At 43.0% G+C, this 18,874-nt stretch overlaps 1 protein-coding gene across 1 annotated transcript; it reads right to left on the bottom strand.

Moving 5' to 3' along the window:
- Positions 1-81: 81 nt before the first annotated feature.
- phldb2a (pleckstrin homology-like domain, family B, member 2a) lies at positions 82-15,953 on the bottom strand. The gene is made up of 17 exons (XM_061085854.1): positions 15,843-15,953; positions 13,472-13,592; positions 11,531-12,495; positions 11,093-11,425; positions 9,008-9,142; positions 8,620-8,757; positions 7,388-7,534; positions 6,534-6,644; positions 6,366-6,455; positions 6,070-6,207; positions 5,494-5,593; positions 3,964-4,159; positions 3,441-3,531; positions 3,185-3,331; positions 2,878-3,097; positions 2,709-2,794; positions 82-2,504 (listed from the first exon to the last, which is right to left on the bottom strand). The coding sequence occupies exons 2-17, from the start codon at positions 13,524-13,526 to the stop codon at positions 2,364-2,366; spliced, it is 3,093 nt and encodes a 1,030-aa protein (XP_060941837.1). The 5' UTR covers positions 13,527-13,592; positions 15,843-15,953; the 3' UTR covers positions 82-2,363.
- Between the last annotated feature and the right edge of the window lie 2,921 nt (positions 15,954-18,874).

Here is an 18,874-nt window from a genome sequence, read left to right as displayed (position 1 = left end):
CCATGACATCTCAGAGATACAATTCATAATCCAAATGATTTATTCATGACACAGGTCGAGTATAAAAACCAGTAGCACAGTGTCAAGAATCATAAATGTTCATATACAAAATATAAAACATAAAATGTTAAAAAAAAATATTTAAACATGAGTCATTGGTTTTAAGGCTTGTGTGTCATACGGTGGCTGACCGTTTGGGGGTGCGATGTTTACCCGGGAGACACGCGTGTTCACAGAGACGCTTCTGGCAGAGGCAGCGACTCATCTACAACACAGTGGGCTCAGCAGCCTGACGTGCACTCTGCAGGACGGAGTGAACCGACACTGAGGCTGCACGAGAGGAGCAGCGAGCCCTGACGTCTGTGAACCAAAAGCTGCTCACTCTGGTGATCCCTCAGTTTCGGATTCAGTCACACTGTTGCAAATCACAACAAAAATACAGGTCAAATGTGTGGATTCTATATAAAAATTTGGAAAATATAATTTCATATTTGACCCAGGTTTTGCTTTCAAAAAGCAAATCTCCCACTTGATTTGATGTACATGTGCTAATAAATGCACAGATCTGATGTATAAACATTAGAAAACACGGATGACTGAGGCTCTATTTTCTCAGTAACTGCTCATTTATTTAGGTGTGGACCAACCAGCCTGAGCATTACGTCATCCCGGTGCAACCACTCTGCACAGAGGACCTCTGCTGGTGAAAAAACATGGTGAATGAAATGTAAAACACATGCTGGTGATGCAGTACATTCAGCATCACTGCTGCGCAACATGGCCTCATTTTATTTCCATTCTGCTACACTGCAGACAGAGGGAGCTAGTTGCATGGTTTTAAATATTAAACAGTACCATTGTCATGTGGGAAAACTCTCTACTGCAATGAGTAGAACATTTGCCACCATTTAATAATAAAGCATCATTATAAAATGTAAAAAAGTGCCCAAAAGCTCGCTGGAATCAAAGTGATGCATAGACGTGTATCTATCTAGTCTTTAGGTATCGCTAATGGCAAACATTCAGCTCTGCTTTAAAGAGGCAGACAATACCAGCTTATGTTTGCAGTCCGGCAGCAGCAATCAAAATGCTTGAGTTTAAAATAAGAAATAATAACCTCGGTAATTACATTTGAATATTAGTAACAATATAGACATATACAAAATCTGAGTTAATATGAAAATGTGCATTCTTGCAGCCACAAACACAGAGGAGGTGATATCCCATCTGAGAGAAGGAAAATGTGATGTTACAACAGAGTATTAGGACCATACTGAAGAAATAGAATTCCGAGAACAAAATTTGAATATAACAGGAAGGAATATGTAATATAAGTAGAATTAGAGTGGTTATATAGTTAGAAAAACGACCCACTGCCAATCTTTGATAACCAATCTTACTGTTTCCTGAGAAACTAAGAAATGTCTCTGAGTATCCTGCAGATGCAACCAACGATAACCTTTGAGTAAACCAACACCAAACATTTCCTCCTCGAAGAAAGAGGCAATTTCCTCCAGGTTCGTGTGGTCAGAATAAGTCCTGATACTTATGCTAATGTGGAGCCAAAAGATTTTATATTTCGATATTAAATGCACAACTTAACTGCTCCACATTCCTCATGGTAATACAGGCGACAGGCTGATCTTCTGATATTCCCGCTCTAACGTGACACGCAGCCTAAAATTATGACTTTATTTTAGAAATCTCAAGATTTGTTTCCCTTGAAGTGGCCCTAATACTCCGTCGTATGATGTTAACACCGATTCTCAAAGAAATTAATTTGAGTCTGATTAAGATATAGAAATACTGACAAGGTGAAGTCCAACAGGGAATAGAAAGAAAAAAAAAGGAAGTTGAAGAAACAGAGTTGGACCTGCGATATGAACTTTGGTTTGAAAAATTATGGAATAAGCAAAATCGGAGAAGGCTACAGTTTCTCGAAAGCTGTTTTAAAGACATGCATCTGTTACTGAGAAGAAGCAGATGTTGAGTTAACAACCTTTTAAAAGTTTCCCTGATAAAGATTTGATTCGAAAATAAGCTAAAGAGACGTGCAGAGACGTTGTGTTAGGACGGAGAAAGATAGAAAAAGATTAAGTGCTGCCTCAGCCACTCACGGTACATGAAGAAATACAAAAATAATACGTAGCTTAATTATGAAACCTGTATAACAACCTTTTTTCATTTGTTACATATGATTACATTATAAAGTGTGCATCTGAGCATGAGTCGTAAACAGAGGTTTCTCTTTGGTCCGTGTTTCCTGTGATGTTGACGTGAGCAGAGACCCGAGTCTCTTCTCGTGTGACACAACGTTTACCGAAGAAATTAAGCGGCGTAGACCCTGATCTGTTTGGTATCGGTTACACCATGAAATGCATGTGTCCTTCAGCACCTGTGACAATAACATCCATCCAGATACGCATGGCCTCGGGGGACGGAGCCACCATGTAGTACACCCGGTCGTGGGTCTTCACACTGAACGTCAGCGAGGGGTTGGGGCTCTTGGATGTGGGTGTGAATGTCATTTTGAGGAACAGAATAAGGGAAATGATGGAGAGGGACGAGGTGACATATGTGGGGGTGAGAGAAAAGCAGAAGACACGCAGACGTCAATGGTTTTCAAGGAAAATGGTGCATGTGTGGACAATGCTACCTGTTAAAAAAATCTGACATGCACACACACACACACACATAAACTGACTTACCTTGTGTGCATTCTTTAAATGGTCGTAGTACACCTCTTCTATGGCTTGGAAGTAAATGACACCTTTCATCTTGGTCTCATGTTTGTCTGCAGCGGAGAATATAGACACAGTTTATATGGGATCAAAGAATCCAGGCTTAAGTACGTGGTTGAAAGGAGGAGATGCTCACCTGCATAGTAGGTGAGTGTCCTGCGATTCTGGTCGAAGACAAACCAACGTTTCTTCCAGGTCTTTATCTTGCCGCCCATTTTGACCAGGAAGCCTCGACAGGTTTTATCAGTGATGGCCAGATGGAAGCAGGCGTCCGGGTTGTGTCCCGCTGCCTCGATGTGGCCGTGAAGATCAAAGTCATCTTTCCGCACAGGGAGGTAGCGCGTCAACTGCCGGGACTGAGGGAACAAGCAGTGAAATCAGATCACACATGTAAACATTGTGCACTTTTGAAAACGATCAAGATCTGAATGTCTTCTGAATACCTGTGATCTTTGTTTCTCTCTGTACTTCACTTCTCTCTCCACAAGTTTCTGTCTCCTGTTGGTCTCCTCCTGCAGTCGCTTCTCCAGGTCCTCCCTCCTTCGTCGCTCCTCGTCCAGAGCCTGTCGGCGCATCTCCATCTCTCGCTCCTGCACAAGCCACATAACGGTTCATTACATCCATATTTAAACAAACTCACACATCTACACATATAAATATATCTATATACAGGAAGTTTGGGTTGTTTTGACAGATTACCCGATGCTCGAGGAGTCTCAGCTTCTCAGACTGGGCCTCTCGCAGCAAACGCTCCATCTCCTCAATCTTGGCCATGTTGTTGGTGCTCGCACTGACAGGAAATGGGAAATACGAATTGTAAAACACAAAGAAGATTTCTGAAACATACAGTATATCATAAGAAAAACAAACGTAGAGTGGGTGTCAAAAATCATTGTAAAAATAAAAATGAGACCATGCAAATAAACTAAATTGATACCAGAATGTGGCACTAGGGGGAGCGCAACCACCGAGGCCCAACAGTTCCCTTTAATTCAATCAATATGCACTAAATTGCACCAATCTGGGTTTCCCCTATCCCTTCAACCAAGTTTCCTGCTAATCCACCAATTAAGTTTCTTATAATCATGCTAACTAAACGTCTCTTGCTCCTTTAGTCTGACTTCTTTTGTGAAAGTTCAACTCCTCTTCATCTGATTCGCACAATTTTGCTTCGTCAACCTAAATTGTCCTCTGTGCCTCACTGTGGCTCGTCGCCTCTAACCTGGAGATGTTGTCCGGGGAGCAGGCAGAGAAGCTGGTCTCCATGCTGTCGGAGCTGTCCACGCTCACCGTATCCGAGGCCTGGCTGTGGTCGGGGTAAGAGAAGGAGTCCAGGAACACGCTGGGCTCACACATCATCCTGCTGCAAAAATCACTTCTCTTCTGTCTGTCCTCATTCATGTGTGCATGGCTGTTGCCTGCTGACAGAATAAAAATATCAATGCCACAAAGTGGAAATACCCTCAGCGTGCACGACCTATGTATTAAGTCACAGCAACAGAGCTGCGGTTCATTAACTAGCTGGCCAAGCGAGATGACGTCTTTCACTAGAATTTCATTATTATGATCAGTCTGCAGGAACTAGGGCAAGTAAAGTTTTAATTTTTTTTATTTTATTTGAATCAACATGATGTAAACAGAGCACGTTAAAGAAAGACAGAATTTAAGTAGTTTCTCAATTTTAACTGTGTTATTGAAACTGTTCCATTCAAATTAAAAAAGCGATATAAAAGATAAATAAACCGAGGCACCCTTGATGTGGAAGACTAAAAAATAGGCCTTAATTTGTAAGACTAAAAAAACTTTTCTTCACCCCGATGAAGACCAGTGTGCCGCAACATAAAGGTGCAAGAAGGTTGGTTTTCATGTCAGTTGGTTTGTCCATAAGGAAGATTACACAAAAACAATTGAACAAACTGAAAATTTAAGTATGGGTAAGTATGGGTAAGATAAGAACCCATAAAATATTGGGGGCGGATCCGGATCACGGGGCAGATTGAGAACTTTTTTTAAAACTTTCTTTAACATAGTGAGATAGGGCTTTTTTCTACAATTTCATCGATTTCCCATAATTCATGGATCTTGATAAAAAAAGAAGAAAAAAGGCATATTTAGGTAATTGATATCTATGAGTGTTTGAAACTTGGGGCAGCTTGATTGAATTTAAGAGGCCTTCGCGGAGGTATTAACTGTTCCCAGAGACATTCTGTTCTTTGCCATGTATTAGCCACCCTAATAGGCTATTTAACTTTTCCACATCACGTGCCTGGGTTTAATTATATTTTGCATCAGACGTATCACCCTGCACCAGAGAGCACCCTGTGGGATGTTCTACACATGTTTTTCTCAATCACAGTATTTATCAAAATGCTTTTCTTGGGTGGTCACTTCTGATCCGATTATTTTTTGAAGACTAAAAAGATATAAAACCTTTTAAAAGAAAAAAACAATTATTTTAACATTATTTATTATTTCCAAGAAAGATGTTTTGCACAAGTTACCTTTTTGGAGCATGCTGCGCAAACAAGTAATTTGCCTCAAAATCAAAAGTTTAAATTGCAGAACTTCTGTTAAAGAGTCCATGACTCTGTATTAGATTCAGACTAAACACATCTTACTTCGTGCTGTGCTCCAGACTAATGCATCACCACAGTATTTCTTGTGATACATGCATTTAGCCTGAGGCTTGAAGCAGATCACGCTGTAAAGATTTGATACAGATGAGATTCGACAGTCTGGTGCTCTGACTCACTCTTGGGCGGGCGACGAGTGATCATGTCCCGGGTGGAGAAGGTGAAGCCTGGAGAGATCACGCTGCTGCAGCTGGAGCTCTGGGCCAGAGGCAGGTGAACCTGGAGGAGGAACACATGCCGGTCAGGAGCAGGCTCTGCAACAATCACACAACTGAAAACTGCTCTCAAAGCTAATCATGTCATGAGCTGGATGGGTGTTTACAAGAGAGAGTTTGGGTGGATCATCCTCTGGGGACACAAACTTCAAATGTTTCTGGATGCAAATAACGAGGACCTTGAAATCCCCTCTTCTCATGTCCAGGATCGCAATGAGCGCTGTTATTTTAAAAAGTTTTTTAATCTTTATAAATAAAAAAAAAAAGGTTTTATTAAAATATCCAAAGATCCATGTGTCAAAGAATGTGTCATTCTTAGTGTAAGGCCTCTGACATACAGTGAAGGCTTGAAGTAAGACAAAAATACGTGTTGATTTTCAAATTGTTAAAAGATGAATCACATTTGAAAAACTACAGAATTTAATGTTTAACTTCTGCTCACATAGCTTTTGAAAAAAAAGAAAAGAAAAAAGCAATAACCTTGGGAGGAAGTGTGCGTCCCAGGGATCGGCCGTAAGGCGTGGGGAGCTGCTGGCTCCTCTTGTGAGTGAGGCTGTCACTCGGGTGGGAAGAGTTTCCATTGCTGCTTCTCCTCCTTTCCTTCAGAGACTGCAAGTGCTGCAGCGATCACAAAGTAAAAGCAACAGGATTTCTCCTCAGAGACATTCACACTTTGATAATCCCCTCTGTGAGGAACTTCATTTACAGAGAAAGAGGAGAGGAGCTCCCTGCTGGTGGATATATGAAGTGTTATTGTAACTGTAACTGACTCCTACCTCTCTGATGGCCACTGGGACGTTCATGAAGCTCTGCCCCTCAGACAACTCTGCATATTTTCCTTCCAATGAAACCAGTTTGTCTCTCTCCTGCAGACGTCAAGGATATGGTCTTCAGATGATTGTTAGTTTACATTGATCGTTTCAGCAGGCAAAGACTCTTCTTACCTTCTGCAGCATGACGAGCAAAGTGTTTTTCTCTCTCTGGAAGTTCTCTCTCTCTTGCTGAGCCTGTAAGGTGATCTGTGACGACTGCTTCTTCAGGGTCATGAGCCGCTCCTTTGAAAAAGAAAACACGGTAAAACAATCAAGCTACCCTCACAAAGTACAGTATGTTATGCAGAGGGGTTTTATTTTGAGTCACCAGCAGCATGACTCAGTAAATTATCATATTGTGACCTGAAAATTCAGCTCTGATGAGATTTTTTCTTTTCCAAAAACTACATCGTCTTTACACAGAACCATAAAGTCTTCACCATTTCTGCTCTCTCTCTGCCCTGTGGTATTATCCTCCATCGAGAGGTCAACGAACTCTTTAGGCTTTTGCTATTTGGTATTGCATCCTCATCATTGCTGTTTCTTGGTTTCTGATAACTATTTCAAGCTTTGTGCTGTAAATCTCACAAATTTGTAGCTTAACAACAAACACAATATAATAATTGAAAAAAAGTCTTGATTATCAATTTTTTAAAGGCTTTATAGTGGGTTTGTGCTTCACTTTAGTTAGCCTGCACGATCCTCACTTTCCCTTCCGACTTGTGCTGCAGCAAAAACCGAAAAAATTCTGTTTTCTTAGCCGGGTGTCACTCAACATGTACCGAAGAGTCAATAATTAGATTAAAGATCTACAGTCAAACTGCAAAGTATCTACTTTTTCCAACTTGGGTTTGGAGACTTCAAACATTCAAAGTTGCACTTGTGGCTGATAAGTGGACGTTTTAGAATGATGCAGCGTCAGCATTAACTGCACTTGCATGAACAACGTGCAACATCCTACAAACACTAAAGCTCACTCCATGTACCTTGCGTGTGAAAGTAAGACGCTGACACTCGGCGATCTCTCGCAGCAGCTCTTGGCTACGATTCTCTTTTTCCTCGCCTTGATTGATTTCACTCTCCAGCTTCTGAAACTCCAGATCCTCAAAACTTTTTGTCTGCTCCTTAGCGTCCTGAGAATTGCCACAGACACAGAAACATAATACATCAATTACATAGAAAAAGGACATAATAAGATGATCATATTTTGTTTAAAATGTAAATGTGGAATTAACCTACTTTAAATACAGCGATCGATTAATGTAAAATAGTGTTTTTATGATTTAATGCTGATACATGCAGGATTTAAACATTTGATAATCTGCTTAAATAGTGATGTAAACTAGATTATTTATTATGGACAAGTGTTAAACTTGTTACACTTTTTGAAATGAGAGTTATGTGAGGTGTCAGGGGATTTCAGGTTTTCCAAATTGGAGTCAGATGTGCTGATATATATATATATATATATTTTTGCACACTGTAATTATTTGGGCCCCTTCCAAAATGTGGCTCTGAGAGACATGAGGGCCGAACCAGAAGCTGTTAGCGAGAAGAATGACACGTGAGACGAGGAGTAACAGGATCCAGGATTACAACAAGATCAGGGAGGATGATAGAGGTGTAAAAAGAAACACATTAGAAAGAAGTGGAACAAACATGCAGGTGAGAAAAACAGAACTGAGCTGTTTCTGTAAGGCTTGATATATTTATATATATATATATATTTTGTCTCTGTAGTTGAAAGCCAGTTTCATTTAAAGTTCAATGGCTATTCCACAACACGAACCATGCCGGTATTCATTCACATAACTATTGAACTTAAATATTTTTAATACATAATACAACAACATTGTATATGGAAAAGCATGTTTTTTTAACAAAAACTAAAAAGCAAAGTGATTGCTTAATATTATGGTATGTGAATGCTGGTGAATATATTATCTTGGAGTGAAGGTCATGGTGTGAAACTAAAAATGCATGGTATTCATTTTAATTTGGCATGTTGTGGGGACTGGAATGGGGGCCCAAGGCTGGGGGGGGGGGGGGTGCCTGTCCCACAGCTAGAAACCCTACACTTTCGTCGTGTTCACGTTTTCTCCTTACTCCCCCCAGCTGAATTCCTAATGAAGCAGAAACTAGTGAAGGGGTGAGGACCTCTCAGAGTTAAACCTCTTATCCGTGGCTTGTACTTTTTGACCATTTCACAAATTCTTACCTTTGACTTCTCTATGAGGTTTGTCTTCTCAACACTATGGAGCTTTTCCTTCAGCTGGTCCAGTCGCTCTTTTTCCCTCTGAAGCTGACACATCTCCGACCCCTGTTCCCCTTCCAGCAGAGCACACTCCACCTCCATCTGCAGGAAACATCAGCGCAGATGAGAAAACCTGCATCTGGATTCATTTCATTCTGAGCATATAGTGCATTTCTTGGTGGCTGCCTCCATCAGTAACCCCACAGTGAATATAAGCTGCTTTTACTTTCATTAACTTCAGTTCGTAACTATCAATACACATTATCAGTTCATCTCACCATAGATTTGAACAAACACTCTGTTTGGGCTGTTCAGATGTTAGGTGGGTTTACGACTGTTGGGGGATGTTTACCTCTCGGACAGACTCCTCCATCTGGTTGTCCAGGTCCTTGATCTTCTGCTCCAGCTCCTCTATGTTGTTCAGAACCTGAATCCTCTCCTCCTCTATTTGGGTCACTTCCTGTTTCAGCTGCACACTCTCCAAGGCCTGCAGCCACATCAGGAATGCAAAATTTAAAGTTAATATCGCATGAAAATCCACTTCTTTACCTTCTCTAAAATACTGTATGTTGCTCAAATAATTTGCCAGCCAGTAGGATCAGTTTTTCTTGAATCAGACGACAGCTGCTGCTGTTCCGTCTCATCAGGAGCTGGATCCCTGACAACAGGATTCCTTTCTACTGGCTGTAATGGAAATCTCTATCACTGCCGAGGTCATGCCATAGCGCTCCCACGTTTTGCAGCATCTTCCAGCGTCCCTCATTCATTCATACTCATCCATATGTATACCTAATAGAGCCTGTGTATCAGGTCATGGTCCCTAAAAAAGCCAAGAGGATTTTCCTTAGGCTCATGTGGTCGGCAGGTCGAGGATTTATAGTTTCCCAGACGGGCTCTGAACTCTCTTTCTTCCTGTGCACACGACTCCGAGGAATGCAAGAGATGCATGGAGCGTGTTGGGAGCCTGTAAAGCTCTTTCACAACTGCCACATTGCAGAAAGGAGGGTCTCAACAAGGATCGAATTTTCTTAAACTCCAAGAGTGTTTGACAATTCTTTCTTTCGCATAAAGACTGGTTGGAATACTGTGTCGAAACGGTCGAAACATAACTACAATTTCATTTCCACAAGGTCTTGCATCCATTTCCCTCAGACTAGAGTTCTACACATCTGGAAAAACACATCTTTGCCCTGCATATACACTTTTACCCACACAGACACGGACACACTCCCGCACACAGACGCGCATGTGCACACACACATGCGCACACTAATTCTCCGTGGGATAAAGTCATTTCCTGCCCCCCCCCCCCCCCCCCCCCCCCTCCTAAAAGAGTCTGGATGGTTGAGTGCTGAAACAAAACGAAGACTTCTCCATTAAAACCAGACACACCATTAGGTTGTTACTGCCCTAGAGAAGGGAAAGAAGATAACGGCACTAGGACTCAGACAGCTGAGGAGGCGGCCTGGTTGGAAGCTGGAGTCACAGTATTCAATACAGTTTTGGTATATTTATGTTTGTAAACGAAACATGTTCATTCATTTCTCTGGGGATGAAGAGCTGAGGGCAAATCCTTCTAACGTCAAAGCAGTTAGGAGGTCTTGTGAAACTGATTTTCCCCGTTTGTGTGTCTGAACAATCCACATAAACAGGAAATATACTAATTGCAAACATCACACGCTTGACAGAGCATAAAAATAAAAAAAACTGTGATTGAGAATAATCTACCACATTTGTGTGTTCGCGTGATGAAAAATACAGAGGAAGGCAAACCTCATGCCATGGACGTGCAGTCATTATGACTCAGAACTGCAGAAGAGCTACATGCAACACATGTTTCCACTACATCACAACAAAACCAGTTTAAAAGACAGAATTCGTCATTGGGCGAGGGAGGGTTATTTCTCAATTTGATCTTTTGAAAGTTGCACATTATGTCGTCCTAAAAAAATTCTGCTAGAATGTAAAATCGAGGTCAGTGGAGAGGAAGATGCAAATGGAAAGAATTTACCCTGGTTTATAGGTAAACAAACAAAGATAAACAAGCAATCAGCAGTCTGATAAACTGCATACCAGAGCAGGGGTGTGACCCCTTAGAGTTCAACACAGCCGGGTCCTCTCTTCATTCAATGTGACACTGACTGAGAGGAATCAAGGAAAGGAAGTCAGGGAAGAGAAGAGCACGACGTGGACAGAGAGCAGATCTGTAAACAGCTCAGGCCCGGTGATGCGACCTGATCACTTTGCAAAACTTAAATGTTAAAAAGAAACGGCTGACAATGACAAAACCACCGTCAATAGGCCTGTTTCCACAGATCTCCTTTATATTTCACCACAGGATTAGGTCCTGTTTTGAACTTTTGTAAAAACAATGTGGTTTTTCTGAAGTGGGAAACACGTTGGCCATCTTTCTATACAGTCAATGATGAGGACTTACTTTGACTCTATGGTTGGTGGAGGGTGAAGGGGCACTGCTGTTCACACTGACGGCCGGTGAGTGGGATCTGGCGTCTCTGTAGACGCTCTGCTGACGCTGGGTAACCTGCTGCTCATCAGAGAACTGGAAATCTCTGGTTTTGGACCCAAAGCAGCCGTCGGGAGCCGTGCTGCCGGGAGAGTCCGTGAAAACCGACTCATCATCCGACACCTGCAGCTTCTCCAACTCCTTGTTGATCTTCTGCAGGTCAGACACGGACGAACCTGCCGGCTCTCTCTCCACATGACCCATATCAGTGCACAGGTTAAAAATGGTCTCTAGACGCTGGCATTCCTGCAGAGAAGAGATTAATAATTAGATATTTTACCTATTTTACTTTCAAACAAGGTGTTAAAGTAGGAAAAAAGGTGAACAGACCGCGGTCAAAAAGAAACTCACCAATCTCTGCACTTTCTGCTCCCTGAGGCGCTCATCTCTCTGGTGCTGGTGGTAATCTCTCAGCTCCTCTTTGCCGTTCAAAGAGCTGATGCTGCCCACCCTCTGTCCTGGACTCAGCCCGCCCTTCCCAAAGGACAACCTCCTCTCTCCAAAGCTCAGATCTAAACCAGTGCCATCGATCTCTACACCCAGAGAGCTCAGAGAAGCCAGACTGGCCCTCCTGGGAGTGCTGGGCATGCTGGCTGGGACAGTCACATCCGGCGGCTGCTCCAGGGAGGAGAGACTGCGTCGAGCCCCTGCTGAGCCCACTCCTCTGTGGGAACCCACTGAGTGGCGTAATGGAAGTGACAGAGCTGGGGGATCTGCACTGTGAAGGCGTGGCAGAGAGCGACTGTGCAACCCAAGGCTGTTGAGGGAGCCGGTGGAGTATTTCCTCTGCCGGGATTCTCCTCCAGCCTTGCCCTGAGAATAGGGCCTGCGGCCCATGCGAGGGCTAGACGGCATACTGGCTGCTCCACTTTTGACCCTGGGAGAACGAAGCAGGGTGTCCCCATAAGAGGAGTGAAGAGAGCTTCCTTCTGCTGCATTGGAGAGGAGCAGGCTGTCTTGTGACTGGTGGCGAGGGTGGGAATGACGGACGAAGCCGTTAGAGCTCAGCTGGCGATCGCCCTGACGAGGTGATGGAGGCACACTGCTGCTGCTCATGTAGGAGAAGTTTCTAGAGGCAGACGGAGGGCGTTCGGCATTACTGAGGATGGAAAGGGTCCTTGTGGATTGGGGTCCATCAGGTGAGGGCACGCTGAGGTACTTGCGGCTGCACTCGGCTGCTCTCAGACTGGCCTCCAGAGAACTTTTCCTGCGCTGCAGCGTCTCCATCAGTTCCTGTAGCTCGGCCTTAGAACGAGAGCCCCTGAGCAGCGTACCTCCCACAGAGCCGTTACTGTTGTGCTCCATCTTCACACAGTCTGTAGACATGAGAGAGTTCGACACAGCATGACATCGAAGTCTGTTCTAGGACTATATAATACACCCAGATTTAATGTCACTTCTCTAATAAGCAGCAGCTCAGCCAGGAGAAGTGCTAACACACTTGTGCTGAGTAAGGGGGGGGGAAACCAGAGAAGAATGCACACTCGTACAGTTCTGAGCCCAATACAAACACAGGCTCAATCAGTGGTTAAGCTTCTTCTAAAAATGGAAGAATGCTCGTCGACCTAGACAGCCCAGAAAGCATCATAGGCTCGACTGTGAGAGAAAGCCAGAGGACATCCATATTTCTTGCCCTGAGTCATGGGTGGCTGAACACCTGAACAAATGTAAATACAGAGGTCATGGGATAATACAGAATGTGACCTCCTTTGTCATATAAACCTTTTATGAATTTATTCTGGGCCAGAGCTAAATGTTTGAATGTAAATATTAGATTATAAACCTCAGATCTCGAATGACATTTCTTCTAATGAAAACTGTCTAGACACAAATAACTCTAGTGTGACTGCTCTACGGTTAAAGCTAAACTTCTCAGCATCCGGAGATACAGAACAGAAACTTGTTCCAAGAGGCAAATTTGCAGACTTACAAGTCTTGAAAGAAGGACAGCTGAAGAAAGAGCTGTTATCCAGATGAACCTGCTTCATAGAGCACCGAACTAATCCCGGCTAGTTGCAGATTTTATTGTGTTATTCACAATTAAAGTTATCCTGGGAATTCAGTTCAAATATTGAAAAACGCACAGTCTCACCATGTTTAAGACAGTAAAAAACACAGAAGTTGAATGGGTTCTTCTCTGACTCATATTACATCTTTCCAGATCGTTTTGTGAAAATCGGACCAGTTGTTTTTGTGTAATCTTGCTTACAAACATGCAAACAAACAACCGGTCAGGGTTGAAAACATAACCTTTTTGACAGATGTAACAACATCAACAAAAACCTTTCTTACCCGAGCCATAGCCCAGCGTGGCGACTGCGCTCCTCTGAGGGAGCATGCTGTTCATCCCACTGACCTCCTCTGATTCACTCTGAAGAAGCAGGATTCAGCTGGGACCTGTGAGCTTTGTTCTCTGAGAAAGAGAAAGGGGAGAGAATCTGTTTAAATACTGTTTGTAATAATGAGTTTGACTCCTCATTACCGTGCACAAGTATTCCTGTAAATTTTTCATTCCAATCTAGGAATAAAAGCTGTGACGAGGACAGCACAGGAAGTTGAATCCATGCCTTGTGGTCCCTCGACTTATCCTTCCAACTCTCTGCACAACAATGCCTCAATTCAAGCAGATATTTCAGATGTGCATATTTAAGTGCAAATGAAAAAAAAAAAAAACTTTCCAAAAGACTGAGTAGGAAAACAGATCCAGAGGAAGGTCTTTAAAGTCTGGCTCAGTGTTACCAATAAAAACGGAGTCTGTAAAGCAGAGTCAAGCTTTTAGTCGTGAAATCCTGACCAGTCCTCTAAAGAATCCCTCAGAGACCCAGACTCACAGAGGCAGCAGCTACAGTTAGAGGCGGAGGACCTGAGATGTCGTGCACCTCACGTAAGAAATATGCTTTTATGATCATAAGTGAACAGTATTATACCAAATTATTTTAGCAGGTTACAGTTTCTGCAGTTTAAGTCATTTTATATTAAATAGGACTTTTGGGCTGTTTAACGACAAAGGAAGCAATACATAATTTTGGATTTCGGAAAGATAATACATTAAATTACTTATTGTATACCAGATGAACTAAATAGCCCTTTTCCAGGTGATGATGATGTTGAGCAGCGAGCATAAGAAAAAAATATATGGTCTCTCCTCTAGGAAAAGAGAGGAAGTCTAAAAAGACTAAATACCTCAAATAAAACAAAGAATAACATCTTCGGGTCACCACACCTGAGGATATAACAGAAAAAACGCACAGAGTGATGGTGGGATTAGTTCCAGTGATACAATAGATGGATTTTAAAAGTCAGATGTTACAGTTTACTGAATCCACAGAGAGCATCCCCCTCACACACACACACACACACACACACACACACATGCACCACAGAGAGACAGAGAGAGAGACGGCTGATCCACGATTTTCTGCTGCTGCTGTCTGGAGATAGAGAGGGCCTACAGGAAGTAGGGTATCCTTTTACACAGTCACACAATCAATCAGCATGAGTTCATTCTCCAGACCTGCTGAAAAAAAAGGGGCGGGGGGGGGGAAGAAACCCCCGGCTCATGTCAGGAGTACAGAGTTTTTACTGCATCACCCAGACTACAGAGCAGCAGGGTCGTGTGGATTATAAACACACAGGGAGATGTAAACTGTTTGAGGAACGGCCGCTGATGATTGGGCTTTCATCTAATGTGTGGTAAGGCTGTGCGGATAAATATTTTGAACATTGCATAAGGCGTAAGTGTGTTTCCGCGAAAAGAAACAAATCTGAATCACAGATGTACTTACTCCATGAATCATTTGGTTCTACAAAATCCCAGCACATGGGGAAAAAGTCCCGTCCCAAGTAAAGACCCCAAGGTTAATAGTTAATGGTCTGTTTTTAAATGGTGCTTTTCTAGTTTTGGAGACCACTCAAAGGGCTTCACAGCGCAGCTTTGCCATTCACCCTTTTACACATTCATACAGGGCATCGATGTGTGCAGACACTCCGTTGGCACAGCCGTCGGGGGAAATTTGGGGCTCAGTATCTTGCCAAAGGACACTTGGGGATGTGGGATGAGGCAGACCAGGATCGAACCACCTGGTTAGTGGACGATGCACACTTCCTCCTGAGCCACAGCGGCAGGTGAGGTCACAATACACAAAAATACATCAAAACAAAGAAATGCAGCATATGCGCTTATTTCACTTATTGAAATTACTATAATCCTCGTACAACTTCTACACGATTCAACAACTCATACACATTCTCAACACACCAACAAGCACACAGGGCTGTAATCGGCAGTTTGGGAGACTTGCTGATGACCACTGTTGGCTGTCATCCACTTACTTTAGTGGCTGGGGATTCCAGAAATGTTAAGTCAGTGCAAATAAACACCATGTGGGAAACATCAGCACACTCTAGTTTCTGAGAAAAGCCACAATGACAGATAAATAAATCACTCTCTTGTGCAACAAGTTGACACATTTACAAAATCGCCTGAGAATGCGACTAACAATGTTCTTCGCCTACACTTCCCTGCTGCGGTTAAGACTGACAGAGTGGTGGAAGTCAAAAGAACTGTAGACATGTGCGTTACCCCAGAGCATCACTGTCTGGATCCAAGGAAATTCAGGAACGGAATGAAATCAACTACAGTGTTAAGATAAAAGCGACTCACCTTTGATTTAGTGTCTCGGTCCCATAGTTGTTCCAGAGGTTTGTGGCATCTGTGTGTTGCTGAGGCTGAAGTCCGCTCCTCCTCTATGAAGAAACTGACTGCAGAGGAAAGTCTTCCCATGACAAAGGCTCAGGCAGCAGGAGACCCTCACCCCGCCCCCCTGCTCCTCAGACTGTCCTCCTCCTCCCTAATAGAGGGAGAGGGAGAGGGAGAGGGAGAGGGAGAGGGAGAGGGAGAGGGAGAGGGAGAGGGAGAGGGAGAGGGAGAGGGAGAGGGAGAGGGAGAGAGAGAGGGAGAGAGAGAGAGGCAGAGAGAGAGAGAGAGAGAGAGCAGACCCTCTCTGGTCGAGTAGACAACTGCTGTTATGTAATGGAGCAAAAAGAGCAAAGAAATCAAGAAGGTAGAGATGAAGGAGAAGCATTATCAGCTTGTGTGTGCGTGTGTGTTTTCTTCATATCTCCTCTTTGTGAGGACAACATTGGGCCTAGAACTTAAGAAGGGAGGACACGATTTTCACTTTCCGACCCACTTTCAAAAAGCTGTTTGAGAGAGTCCATGCTAAGATATAACTAGAAGGTTTGTGATCCTGTGCGTGTGTGTGTTTGTGTTTGTGTAATCAATGCTAGCTCCAAAGATCTGTTTTCCCTCTGCGGTTGATTCCGACCTCTGACCTCACAGTGATCAATAGAGAATCATGTCAGCATTAGATCATATTCCAGCAACATACTGCAAATCTGTGCTCAACATGTGACTAGTGTCTAGTCTTTACTTTCAACTCATTAAACCAGATCTACTTTCTCCACGCCGACAACTTCCTGTCCTATGAATGTGTTCACAAAAACCAAAACTAAAACAAAGGAAAGGCTGGAGTAGGCCCTGGTTGTAAAAATGTTGACTCTTAGATTGTTGTTTTAGCCGTATGTGGAGGCGGGAGGAGGCCCCATCCATCCCTGTGTTTGAAACCGATCCAACCTCACTCCCCCTCTAAACTGTGAAGAGTAACAAACCCCTCACAGTCAGAGACGTTACACACACACACACACACACACACACACACACACACACACACACACACACACACACACACACACACACACACACACACACACACACACACACACACACACACACACACACACACACACACACACACACACACACACACACACTGCAACACGGAGCGAATCATCAAACTGACTAAACCACAAGTATCTTGGTACATCGTCGGTAAATAAAATGTAAAAGCTGAGGGGAGTTCATCGAGAAGAATCAATGAAAAGTTACTCTGAAAAAATCCCTTGATTTCCCAGTGAAGAAAACCTGAACCTTCATGCAAAAAAGCTGCGATTACGTCATGGGGAGGGGGCTGTGGATTGCAGCCTGGACGGGATGATTACTTCCAGACACAGAGCGAGGGTCTTTATTATAAACACACACACACACAATCACGCACACTCACACACACACAAGCACGCGCACTCACAAACACACTTTTTGGCTTTTTACAATTTCAGGAGAATAAAACGACACCTATAAATCTCAGGAGGGTCTTGTTTGAAAACGGTCTCACTTTAAATTTACTGCCAACACAAAATTTTAATTGTCATAGAGTGCTGGAATGTTTCTCCACTTCCTGTCCAAAGACAGTAAAAACAACAAAAAAAGGTACGATTTTAAAGTCACCACGGCAACACTCACCGCCGACTGTTGCGTGTGTGTGTGCATTTTTTAAAACTATAGACTGAGACCATGTGGCTCTGGAAGGAGACTGTGGAAAAAAGTAGTAGAGAGGGGAGAACCACGGAGGAAAAACTGGTGTCGGGTTGTGGGAGTGGGTGAATGATCAACTCTGGTAATCATCGGGAGGTCTGAGTCACAGCGTGAAAACTCTCAAGTGTCTCCCCCAATCACAAGAGGATAAATCCAGCAAGTGTTAAATGAAGATTATTTATGTTTGTTTTCTTCAAACTGGACTTTGGCCTTGTTGACTCATCTTTCACTTCGTTCCTAATTATTGAGCCGACTGTGAATGTTATTGTCTGCTGTTTCTCACCTGACCCTGCACCACCCCTTCTTCTCTCGTTGACCCCAGTGATAGAAATTTAGGAAAAAAAAAAATCACCTTCAAGCACCTGAACCTCTGAAGCTGAACAACGTGTATCTACTCCGAGTAGTGCCTGTGACCACTAATGAGAAAATGAGCAAGAGCCATTTGGGGAAGTTACCCCACAGTTCACCACAACAAAGAAAACCTAATGAGCAGGATGTAGATCTTAATATGAATCTAAATGAACTAATGCAGTTTAATTTGAAAATTGTCTAAAGGTTCAATACAAACCATAAAACAAGGTAGTTTTTTTTCTTTTTTTTTAAACGGCTGTGGTGTATTGTAGACAGTCGTCTGCACATGTTTGGGTTAGGGTCATATTTGTACGCAAACCTTTTATGGTTTTCTTGTTGGTTATTTAAGCAAACAAACAATACGATTTTATTGCTCGTGCTTCCTTCTTTTGTGCTGCCCAAATCTCTATGGACAGATTCTCTGTAGGCCAGTGAACCTTCTCATCCTTGAATTATTCCGATGCATTTGGTTGAAAAAATAAATTCGTCTTAGAACAACAAAAAAGAAACGAAACATGATTTTTAAGTTTTATTCTAACGGCAGGGAAACAATCATGTGACACAGGTACTAATCTTGAAGACGTGATAACTTACATTTACTCTGAATGAATTTGACCAAATTAAATCTGTTCATCATGTATGTGGCTCTCTGATGGACGTGGCTGTTTACTGTGTGTGATCCTCCTCTGCTTGTTGCTCATTTATGGCCAAATACTTTCATTACTTGGTGCGTGAGTTCATGCCGGATGAAGGCCGGGCTCAGTGCTTCCAAATCCATCCGTCTCCAGACTGCTGGACTGCAGCCCGTCATTTTCATTCACAGGTGGTCCTTCTGGTTTCTCTTCTCGTTCTTTATTAATATCAGGAAGTAAAGCCACGGAAAGGTTCTCTGCTGTTTTTGGCGAATCGCC

Source organism: Limanda limanda, chromosome 14 (genome assembly GCF_963576545.1).
Source record: "Limanda limanda chromosome 14, fLimLim1.1, whole genome shotgun sequence".
Lineage (NCBI taxonomy): Eukaryota > Metazoa > Chordata > Actinopteri > Pleuronectiformes > Pleuronectidae > Limanda > Limanda limanda.
The sequence above is the reverse complement of the archived record's forward strand: the minus strand, read 5'-3'. Positions and strand labels throughout refer to the sequence as shown.